We start from the raw sequence: 12164 nt of genomic DNA, 5'->3' as shown, positions 1-12164 counted from the left end.
AATCGGTGTCGTAAAATATATAAACGAACAAACGATTGATAATAAACAACAACAACAACAACCAAATGTCGGATTATTATTCGTAAATTTACTTTTTCTCCCCCCATCCCCCCTCATTTCATCGATTATAATTGTTTAAATATTTATTATTTATAAAAATAATTTCAACTTTGTTGGTGTTTATTTAACGATAAAACGATATTAATTAGAAATGAAATAAAACTTTGGCGTTAATAAATCGATCGTTAATTAATTAAGTGTTGCCAACCGAAAAAAAAAAAATTTATTTATTGTTAATATTAATCGAAAGGAAAAACGTTTAAAAATTTTTTTTTGGGAAGAGGGGTGTCGGGGGTTGGGAAGAGGAGGGCAAAAATGAAAAGTTTTTGTTTTTTCAAAGTTGGTAATCCTTTCTCTGGCTAATCCTTTTCGAATTATAAATAAACGAAACGACGTGACGGGTAAAAATAAAAGTTTTTTTATTTTTTTTTCCGGACTTTTTCAACCACCGGTTTTTATTATCATTATTATTTGAAAATTATTCAACGTGTTTGCATGTAAATTATATTATAATTATCTTCATGCCATCAAAATGACTTAACTTGACTCTTGTAATCCGGTTTTTGTCTCACTCTTTAAAAAAAATTTCCATTCCATCATTTCCTTTTCCGCCATTTTCTTTTTCTTTTCGTGCCGAGGAATTTATTTTATTAATTTGAATACTATTAATCGATCTAAATTATCAAAAATAATTTTTCTATTCAATTCGATATCGATTTTTCATTTGTGAAAATCTCAACTAATTCTTTTCCTCCATTTTGTTTTTTGAGTAATTTTTAATTTATTTATTTTCCACCCCTCCCCCCGACCCCTTCACCCCTTGACACAAGACGATATTTCGGTATAAAAAAAAATTTTTTTTTTTCGCAGCCATTTTGTAAAAAAAAAAAAAAAAAAAAAAAAATTTCAAATTACTTTTTTTTTTTTTCGAGGCGCCAACAATATAAATTTTTTTTTTTTTCAATTCGTATCATCATCTATCGTATTATTTTTTCAAAGAATAATAATAATAAAATACTCAGCATCAATAATAATAATAATAATAATAATAATAATTTTATTTATATGTTTTGAACGGGATTTTTTTTTTTTTGCTTTTGTTTAAATTTAATATTATTCAGCATTTATTAGGTAAAAAAAAAAAAATTCTTATATCGAATTTCTTTAATAAAATTACATCGTAATTGATATTAAATATATATATTTTCCGTTTACGAAATTTATATTAAAAAAAAAAATCTAATTCCACGATCGGTAATTGCAAAAAAAAAAAAAAAAAAAAAAAGGAAACGCGAAACGTTAACCGGATTTTAGAAAGTTGATTCGATTTTTCAACAACAAATTTTTTTTTTAGGCGTAACGTTTAATAAAAAATTTTTTTTCCTGATGAGATTTTAAATGAAATTTTCAAAATCTACGGGATTTTTTTTCTTTTTTGTAATAACGGAAATAAAGTGACGGTTAAAAAAAAAAAAAAAAGGTAAAAGAAAAACGAATCATTTTGCCATTTTTTTATTTTACGTTAAAAGAAATTTTTGTTTAGTCGTAATGACCATCGTTTTTTTTTTTTTTTTTGAGGAGAAGCGTTGTTAAAAATGTTTTTTTTTTTTTTCCAAAAAATTTTTCATCTTTTGTCAAAATTTTTTTTTTACGTCCAATCATACTCGTTAGTTTTTTTTTTTTGAAGAGAAGATTAAAAAAAAAAAAAATTCACATAATCATAATTTAATTTACCATAATGTTTTTCGCAATTAAATAACACACAAAAAAAATTGTTAGAATACGTTTTGTTTTGTTTGTTTTTTGTTGTTTTTTTGACGTGGCAGCAAATAAAAAAATTTTTTTTTTTTTAAATTAAAAGTATTTTTAGAAGAAGAAGATTAAAAAAAAAAAAAAAATAGCATAAAACTCTCTCGAAGACATTTTATGACTTTTTTTCTTTATTTAAAAAAAAAAATTCCAAAATGAATGTTTAATAATCAACAACAACAACAACAACAACAACGACAACAAACACAACGACAAACACAAACACAACAACAAACACGATTAAATAATTTTTTAAAAATAATTTTTACCTTTTGCAAAAAAAAAAAAAAAAATCAATTCACGTGCGTGATGAAAATATTTGAAAAAAAAAAAATTTTTTCTTTTCCAATTTTAAAAATAATAATAATAACGTGGCAGAAGACAGGATTTTATTCGATTTTTTTTATTTTTAAATCGATTAGTTTTATTTATTACTAACTAAAAAAAAAAAAAAAAAAATAATAAATAAAAATAATTCCGGGGCAATTTTTTTACGATTTTTGCGTCGTATACATATAAATATTTAAAAAAAAAAAAAAAAAAAAACGTGGCAGTAAATTTTTTTTTTTTTCTATCCAACATACCAGTTTAATTTTAATTCGCAAATTCTTCTCTTATAACTTCCTCAATTACCTGTTTAGAAAAAAAAAAAAAAATTGTTAGGATGATGATTCCTCTTTATATATTATTAAACGCCATTATTACTCTTCATTAAAATATTTTCGTTTAAATAAACAGGTTCGTAAAGTTAAACCAACCAAAATTACCCATTCGATTCGATATATATTTAATTCGATAATTCGAGTTTTCATAATCAATTATTCGATTATTATAAAATTTCTTGAAATTGATTTATTATTATTATTATTATATCATCAGAAAAAAAGGGATTTTTTTTTTTTTTACACGAACGAATAATATTAAAAAATTATTATTATTATTATGTTATTCTGACCGAGAAACGTGAAAAAGTTTGAAAAATTATAATAAATGTGATGATCTATTATTATTATTATTATTATTGGATTGAAAAATCGATATGGAGCATTATCGAGAAATCGAAGCAATCAGAAGGCCTGGATCCCCACAACTCGACGTGACAAAAGTCAGAGGATCATGGCGTGATTACCTTGATCCTATAGATTATTCGGATATTGATGAAATCGAAAGTGATTTTTTAGAATTTAATCATTTCGAATCGTATGAAGACGATGAAGAATTCATCATGGACTCATTCGATTTCGAACCATTTTCCGATACTTGCGGAGAATGTGATAACGAAGGAGAAGAAACGGATACGGATATGGAAGGTTTGGATTTAACACTTTTCGAACCCATCAAATCATCGGATAAATGTAAACATAATTGTTGTTGTTCTTGCATTAATAACGCCGTCAAAGGTGATTGCGGGTATCTTTTGATATCCGTACCAGTGATTAAATCCGGTGAGTATCCGTAATACAAAACTTTTACCACATCTTCATACAAAAACCGCAAAAAAACTTACATCAGAAACCTACATCGGTGAAAAGGAAAATTTAAATTATGATAAGTGAAAGAAAAGTCGATGAAAGTCGAAACGGTAATGATAATGATGATTTTACTTTTGACACAAATAAAATTCTATTCCGTGGATTAAAAAAAAAAAAAAAAAAAAAACGTCGTTAAAAAAATTTAAATTTTAAATAAAATAAATAAAAAGAGAAATGATCCGCCATTTTGAATTTTATAATAATCAGGAAAATCATTAAAAATAATAATAATAATAAATTTCTTCTTTTTTTTTTTACCTGGAGTCGAATCGTATTATAAAAAAAACGAACGCATTTTTCTTCTTACGTATTAACCGCGAACTTTTAAAAAAATACTAATTATTACTATTATTATTATTATTATTATTATTATTATTATTATTTCGTTACGAAATTGTTTTTTTTTTTTTTTTGAATGCCACGAGCGTTCTTTTAACATTTTCCTCCTTCGTCTAATAATTAAAACTAACCAAACTAAAAAATATTAATAATAATAATAATAATAATAATAATAATAATAATAATAATAATAAATATTAATCGACGACCGTTAGTTATTTAATAAAAATGTCATTTGTCTTATTGTCATCTTATCATAATGATAATAATAATTTTTGGTTTGGAATCGTCAAAAAAAATGATGGTCCTGGAGAATCATGCAATCAATTATGCATAATTTAATTAGTATAATTTGTATTTTTAATACGTAATATTTAAACTGTAAAAAAAATTTTTTTAGGGGGGGGTTTTCTGGCGTGAGAGTCGATTGATTTTTTAGGGGGGTTTCGCCTCCTCCCCTACACTTTGCTCGTGGTTTTCGTTTGTGAACTCTTTATTATTAATTTTTTTTTCTTCTACGGTTTTAAAATTATACTTATAACAGGAGGGATTTTTTTTTTAAAAACAATTAACACGTTTTAAATCAATAAACGTTAAAAAATGTCTACTCGTTCTACGCCGTATATAAACACAAACTGACGACGTAAACGTGGGCCACGTGTAAATAAAAAAAACATAAATAAAATAATCGGTTATTTAAATTATTCATTCGCCGCAGCGTCTTTTTTTAAAATTTTTTTTTTTATGTCTTAAATAAACACTTTGGAAAATTAACAAAAGGAAAATATTCGAACGGGAAAAAAAACGATGATGATAATAATAATAAATGAAATTTGATTGACTACTCGAGTGATTTCGAAAAGGAAAAAAAAGAAAAAAAATTTGCTTAGTTGTGTATGAATCTAAATTATTACAATCGCACTCATTATTATTTACTCATATGATAAGAAGTTATTATTATTATTATTATTATTATTTTAAAATTTTAAAAATGATTTTAAAGTTAAACGTACTCCTTCTCACATTTTTCTTTTGCCACGTATTCCAAAATCATTGTCGGATTGTCTTAAATTTTTTTAAAAAAATGGTTTATTACGTTTGTTTGTTACTTTTTTTTTTATTGTCGTTTGTTAATTTTTTTTTTTTTTGTAACTCTTTGTGTTTTGTGTAAAACAATCATACGTGGTTGTTTTAGAAAAAAAAAAAAAAAAAAAAAAACAAACAAACTACGACAATCGTACGAATTTAAAAAGAAAAAAATTTCGTAGATTTTACACAGATTAAAATTTCGTGTTTTTTGGTTGTTTGTTTGTTTGTTTGTTATTAAACCAACAATGGCCGTTAGTAATGTAATTCAATTACAAAATTATTAAACATAAATCATCTCGTGTAAACCGTCCGTAATTTGTCGTTTTGTTTTTATAATTATTATTATTTATTCAATTCTCTTCATTGTGTTAAAAAAAAAAAAATGAGATCAAACCGCATACGAACACGCACACACACACGCACACGCTTGAAGACACAACACAAAGTTCATTGAATACCTTATTTAAACCCAAAAAAAAATTTTAACGGTAGTTTTTTTTATTATTTACCGGCGTTACATCTTTTTTTTTTTTTTTTCGTACAAGTTTTATAGGAATAATAATAATAATAATAATTTAAAAAGCTTTTATTTTACCACGGATTACAAAAAAAACATCTCACCTAATTATAAAAAAAATATGAATGCAAAATTATTTTGATTAAGTATCAAGATATACATACTCGTAGTTTGTTTCAAATAATTATTTTAATTTATTTTAATTATATTCTACCGCTTTTTTTTTTTTGCCCTTTTGCTTAAATTAATGTTTTATTAAACTAATTAAAAAAAAAATAACTTGAATTTTTTAGTATTTTTTTTAGTAAAAAGAAAATTTTAGTGGAAAAAAAAAAAGGAAAAATTATCGTTTATTTACTAATAATATTGTCAACGAAAATAAAAAATTTTTGTAACAAAGATTTTAAGTATGTGTGTGACGTCATTCAGGAAATAATAAAATATTATTTACTTAAAATAAATAATTTTTAACAAAACAAAAACAATTAGAAAAACTTTTTTTTATCACTGCCCTAAAAAAAAAAAAAAATGATAAAACAATGGAAACATTTATTTACCGAAAGTTTAAAAAAAGTTTTTTTGTTTTTTTTTTTTTTTTAAATTAATATAAATTAAGCTTTATAAATAATAATAATAATAATAATAATTTTATAAATGTACGAGTCCTAAAAAAAATAAAAACGATGAAAAGTACGCGGCGAAAAATACATCAAAAGTGAAAATAATAATGATAATAATAACTATTAACAGTAAAAAAAAAAAAATTTCAATTATTTTAAATGGAAGTGATTACGTTTTACTAAGTTTTTCACCTTTTGTTTTACCGGGTGGCTTATATGAATTTAGGAATTGATTGTGCCCCCATTGCCCCCTTTTCTCCTTTCCCCTCCTCTTTCTTCCCTCTAATACATTTTCTTTTCGCAACAAATCTCGTCTGTTATTTATTTTTTTTTTTTCAAAATGTTATATTAACGTTCTCTTCAGACTTTTTTTTTTTTTTGAAACAAAAGTTAATAAACCAACCCAAACATTCCAGAAACAAAAACAAAAAAACAAAAATGGCGAAAGGATTATTTTTTTATTAAATATTTTAAAAAGATTTATAAAAATATTACGGTGTAATAAAATGTCGTCAAATTATGTCTTTTACTTTTTAAAAGACCACTCCTTAAAAAAAAATTTTTCTTTTTTTTTTTTTTCCAAATAAAGAATTGCAATTTGGACACAAACCATCGAATGGCGTTAAGGAAAGTCGTATTCCTTTAGTCACGTGGGAACCATATTTTTGTGTTCTTTTACAAGATGAACAAACATTGACAGCATATAGAAGCGAAGAACTTTCGGTATGTTGTTATTATTATTATATACATTTTTTAATTAATAATAACAAAAATTAATAATTAATTTTTTTTATGAGTCCCCTACCTTATTATTATTATTTTTTTTTGTCACGCTGCTTTTAAGATATTCCCAGGAACATCATCTAGACCGAGAGTGCCATTTAAGGTAGGTTAAAAAAAAAAATGCCAATTTTTTTTCGTTTGTTTGTATGTTTTAATTATTCTCCTCGGATTTCATTTTGCAAAAATAAAAATAGGTTTATGTTTATGTTATTTAAAAACTCGTTGAAAAATAAATTTTGTATTTGTTATTTAAGTTTAAAATTAAAAAACGGCGTTTCTGTGTGTGTGTGTGTGGTGCAATGACCTTGTTTATCTGGTTAGCTTATATCTTGATTTTGCACATGATTTTGTTTGTTGTTTGTATAATTTTTTTTTTTTTTTGTTACAACAATCCAACACATTTTTTTTTTTCATTGTCATTAATTTGGGGTTATGTTTAAATTAAATGACGACAAACATTAAACGTAGAATTTTTGTTTTGTTTTTTTTGGAATAAAATTAAAAAAAAAAAAAAAAACAATTTCCCCCCGAGATGTAATTAATTCATAAATATGTTATTATGCACTCATGTATGGATGTGCGTGTTACGGTATTAAAAATTTAACAAATGGAAATGAATTGTAATAGCAAAAAAAAAAAAAAAAAAGGTCTGAATAAGTTGAAGGGCGCAAAAAAAAAAGAAACGTACGACCGATAAAATCTACACGTGAAAATAAAAAAATTTTTCGCTATTATTATTATTTTTTTAATATTACCCTAATGATAAAATAATAATAATAATTATTTTATTTTCACCGTAATTTAATTTAACAAATTATAACTAACGTACGTACACACACGTACATTTAAAATTATTATTTGAAAGTTGTTTTTTTTTTTTTTTTTTTTATAATAATAATAATAAATTGTAAAAATATTTTTTTTTACTTTGTATGCGTGAATGGAATTAAATATAAATGGTTTTAGAGTAACGTAATAATAATAATAATAATAATAATAAAATGAATTGTGTTGTTATGTAGATCGATAAATTTTTAATAATACAAGAAAATAATTTAAATGTTTATTTACAGATAGGAGATGCATTATTTGTCGATTTACCCAGAATACGTTTGGATGGAGGTGCAAAAGCATTTAGACAAAGATGGGGCTACGAAGTTAGTCCTCCTCCAACGCTTATGGAAGTCGAAGAAGAAGATGATGAAGGACGTGAATGTGGTGGCAATGGAGAAGGAGAAACCGTATCGTTGAGAGATGATGGAAACGCTCCGACTATGTCACCCTTAGGTAAGTCAAATAACCATAACATAATAATATAAACATTTAATAATTAAATGATTCCAAGGGATTATGGCAAGGTTATGAGAAAGTTATTAAGGCCGCGACAACTGTCCGTTAAATAATATCATTCGCTTATTTGATAAATTTTTCGGATTCCTAAAGATATTTATTTACAAGGTAAAACAGTTTTTGTTTACAAACAGCGCTCCTAGCGTTATTTATTTGATTTACGGTTTTAATAAAATAACTACAGATGTCACTAGTATATTAGTAATATAAATCGGGAATAACGATTTGGTTTCGCCTTAATAATTTAAGTTATGCAAATTACAATCATAAACGTATTTTTATTTTTATCACAATATTCATTTATTCGATCATCATCATTATTATTATTATCATTATTATTATTATTTTTTAAATAATTGCAAGTGAGGCTGTATAAAACCATTTGTAAAAAAAAAAAAAAAAAAATTACAACGATATTCCGGTGTGTTAATTTATAATATTTTCACGAACAATTTAATTAATTTTTTTTTTTTTTACAAAAAATTTTAAAATTAATTTTTTAAAATAAAAACCATAAAGAATAATAATAATAATAATAATAATAATTAAAATGAATAAAATATTAAAGAAATGCGAATTGAATTCTTAAATAATAAAATAAAATAAAAATTAATGGCGGCAATATATTTAAATAATGATAATAATAATGATAATAATAAATATGAAGAAACTTTTTCAAAAGCGATATTAAAAATGGCGCTTTATTTTAATTACGATAATTAATATATATATATAAAGAAAAATTTATTGAAAGTAATTTAAAAAACTTTTCACTGAAAAGCGCCGCCATTTTTTTTTTTTGGGGACGATTTTAAAGCAGAAGAAAATAATATTCGTTTTATGTGTCGACCGATGGTGGTGGACTTTTTCAATTGTCACCATTTTTGGTCTGCCTGGTTGTTGTTGTTGTTGTTGTTGTCATTTAACCGTTTTGAATGTTAATTTTTTTTTCAAAACCGTTCTTGATGAACAAAAAAGTCTTTTTGATAATGTCGTTGATCTTTTTTTTTTTTTTTTTAAAAAGATCATTGACACTTTTCTTTTTTTGGTATACGAGGGAAAATTTCAGGTATCTTGATAAAAATATCCGTTAATTTTTTTATTTAAAAAAATTTTTTTCGTTCGGGTCGAATGATTTTATTATTTATTAAATAAAAAAAAATTTCCTTAAGGTTTATGAGTTATAAAAACAAAACATAAACAAAGGAAACATAACAACAACAAATATAATGACGAACGGAAACACTCACGTTAAACAATTAATTTAAAGGGCGCGGTTTTTAACCGGTAATGTTGGTATTACTCATCTTTTTATTCATTCGTTTTTTTTTTATTTAACTCTTGAAAATTTTTTTTTTTTTTATAAGAATAATAATGATGGTAATTTAATATGCGTAAATAATAAATATATTTAAAGAATAATTTAAAAAAAAAATTTTTTTTTTTTTACTCGTGGGAATTCATATATACGAGTTCACCGGACAATTATTATTATTATTTAGTAAACAATGAAACCCTTCAATTTTTTAAATAAATATTATTATTATTATTATTATTCCAACGTGTACCTGTATAATTTTTTTTTTTTTTGAAGATGAACGTTTAAAATACAGTAATTGTAAAAAAAAAAAAAAAAAAAATTATAATAAATTATATTAAAACGTTAGGATTATATTGATTAAATTTTATATGTTTAACTTATGCAATTTGATTTCGTTAAAATTTTAAAAAAATTACTTCCGGTAATAAAAAAAAAAAAAGTTTTTGTTTTGATTCTGAGAGTAGCGTCGTCTGCTTTCGGGGGTGTAATCTTCCGTTTAATAAGAGAGAGAGAGAGAGAGAGAGAGAGAGAAAACGAATTCGACCGAAACGGTAGTTTTTTCTAATTTAAAAAAAAAAAAATCTTGATCAATGCGCTCGAGTGTCCAAAAAAAAAAAAAAATTTCGTAATTTTTAATTATTTTATCATCATCATCATTATTATTTTTCTCTTAGCAAAATTTAATTAGAAAAAAACGCAGTAATAATAATAATTTTTTTTTCAACCGGAAATCAATTCTAATTGGTAAAAACTAATTTTTTTTCCCCTTGACGAGTAATTGCATTTTTCATAACCGTTCGTTCTTTTTTTTTTTAAATAATAATAATAATAAATATTACGTTATCGGTAAATAACGTTTACGAATATTAAAAATTTTTTTTTTTTTTATTACACGCGAAAATATTTAAGATAATAATAATAATAATAATGATAACGAAGCATAAAATCGAGCGGAAAAATTAGTTAACGCCGATTAATTAAAATAATTTGTTTAAAAATTATAATAGCTTTTTTTTTTTTTTTAAACCGGAAATGACGTATTAAAGATCCGCCTTGGCATTATTGCTACTACTTTTGAAATTAATTTTCTAATGATGATGATAATGGTAACGATAGAAATAATAATAATAAGGTTTTTATTTTAATTTTTTTTTTTGTAAGCATTTCGCAAGAAAAAAATCAGCTTGTTGATGAGAAATTTCGATTTAAATTAAATTATTACTTCACAAAGAAAATTCAAATTTTTTTGGCGGGAAAAATAAACGAATCGAAAAAATAATCGTTAATATCGTTGGGGGAAAAAAACTAATAAAATCGTACTTAAAAAAAAAAAATAAAAAAAATAATTTTATCGATCAAACTTTATTCTTTTGTTTTTTTTTTTAAACGTTATGGTTAATAATAATAATAATAATGATAATAATAATGATAAAAGGTTTTGCATGTCAACCACGTGATTATTTCTCTTGGTAAAATTTTAATATTTAAAAAATCTTACGGTTAGGTTGTTTACCACCCCTTTTCCAAGTTCGAATTTATTTATTTTTTCCTAAAAATTTTTCACCCTAAAAAAAAATGGAACCACGGATGTGCGTGACGAACTTGGGAGTTTAATAATAAATAAATGTCGATGACGTCATGATAATAATAATAGTAGGGAAGTTCAGGTTGTCCAATGATAGATAGACAGACTTCGGTTGTAACGACGACGGCGACGGTTAAAACGGAAAAAGTAAAAGAAGTAAATCGATTATAATTCTTTGAATAATTTTTGTTTGTTTGTTTGTTTGTTCGTTTGTATTAAAGTGAGTGTAGAGGGGAGACGGAGAGGGGAGGGGTTTCCTGATATTTTCCTGACATTTTCAGTCTATCGATTCGACACACAACGGTCGAGTCACGGTTGGTTTTTTTTTTTTTTTTTTTTATATGTCTCTCTTAAATAATTGAAATAAAACCATAGTTTCCTGTCATCCATCGGCCAACATACCTGATAATGTTCGGTTTATAAATTTTGTTTACCGCGATAAGTTTTTAATTTTCCGGTTATTAATTTTGTTTTGTTTGTTTTTAAATGTAATTAACGGTACGAATATTTAGTGACGAAAATTTATTATGTAAAAAATTGTTTTTTTAACAATAATTATTTCTAAATTTTTTGTTTGTTTGTCTGTTTGTTTGTTTTGTCCACCCTTTTCGTGTGTGTTTATATATCAAATTTTACTTTTATTAAAAACTTTTATAAATTTTTCATCGTGATAATAATAATAATAATAAATTTTCAAAATGTTTTTAATTATTATTTATCGTATATATATATACGTGTTCACTTCGTAAAAATTAATTAAAATTTTTTTTTAAAATTTGTTTCTTTAAATTAATCGATTGTTTAAGTTGTGGTTGTTGTTGTTTGTTTGTTTGTTTGTTTATTTTTATATAAATTACTCACTTTTTTTTTTTTGAAAAACATTTCGAAAAATAAATTTCTAGAAATTTTATTTTAAAAAATAATCGTAATCTAATCTTATTACGCACCTTTTTTTTCCACTTCAAACGCATTTTTTTATTTTATTTTTAATAATAATAATAATAACAGTAAAAAATATTGTAGCAGACGATATTTTATTTATTTATTTATACATTTCTTTTGTTTTGTTTTTTTTTTTTTTTTTTTTTTGTAAAATGTACGGTAAAAAAAAAAATTCACACGAGAATTTTTTTTTTTTAATAAAATTAAATTTCGCAAA

At 23.7% G+C, this 12164-nt stretch overlaps 2 protein-coding genes across 2 annotated transcripts; both read left to right on the top strand.

Moving 5' to 3' along the window:
• Nucleotides 1-2908: 2908 nt before the first annotated feature.
• Nucleotides 2909-3425, top strand: Phum_PHUM297540 (uncharacterized protein; the record flags this gene model as incomplete). The annotated part of the gene is made up of 2 exons (XM_002427079.1): nucleotides 2909-3314; nucleotides 3382-3425. The coding sequence occupies 2 exons, from the start codon at nucleotides 2909-2911 to the stop codon at nucleotides 3423-3425; spliced, it is 450 nt and encodes a 149-aa protein (XP_002427124.1).
• A 3891-nt stretch (nucleotides 3426-7316) lies between these two features.
• On the top strand, nucleotides 7317-8309 carry Phum_PHUM297530 (uncharacterized protein; the record flags this gene model as incomplete). Its single annotated transcript, XM_002427078.1, has 3 exons — nucleotides 7317-7338; nucleotides 7827-8036; nucleotides 8284-8309. 3 exons carry the CDS (start codon nucleotides 7317-7319, stop codon nucleotides 8307-8309), a joined length of 258 nt encoding a protein of 85 aa, XP_002427123.1.
• Nucleotides 8310-12164: the final 3855 nt, after the last annotated feature.

Source organism: Pediculus humanus, genomic scaffold (genome assembly GCF_000006295.1).
Source record: "Pediculus humanus corporis 1103172107679 genomic scaffold, whole genome shotgun sequence".
Classification (NCBI taxonomy): Eukaryota; Metazoa; Arthropoda; class Insecta; order Psocodea; family Pediculidae; genus Pediculus; species Pediculus humanus.
The sequence above is the reverse complement of the archived record's forward strand: the minus strand, read 5'-3'. Positions and strand labels throughout refer to the sequence as shown.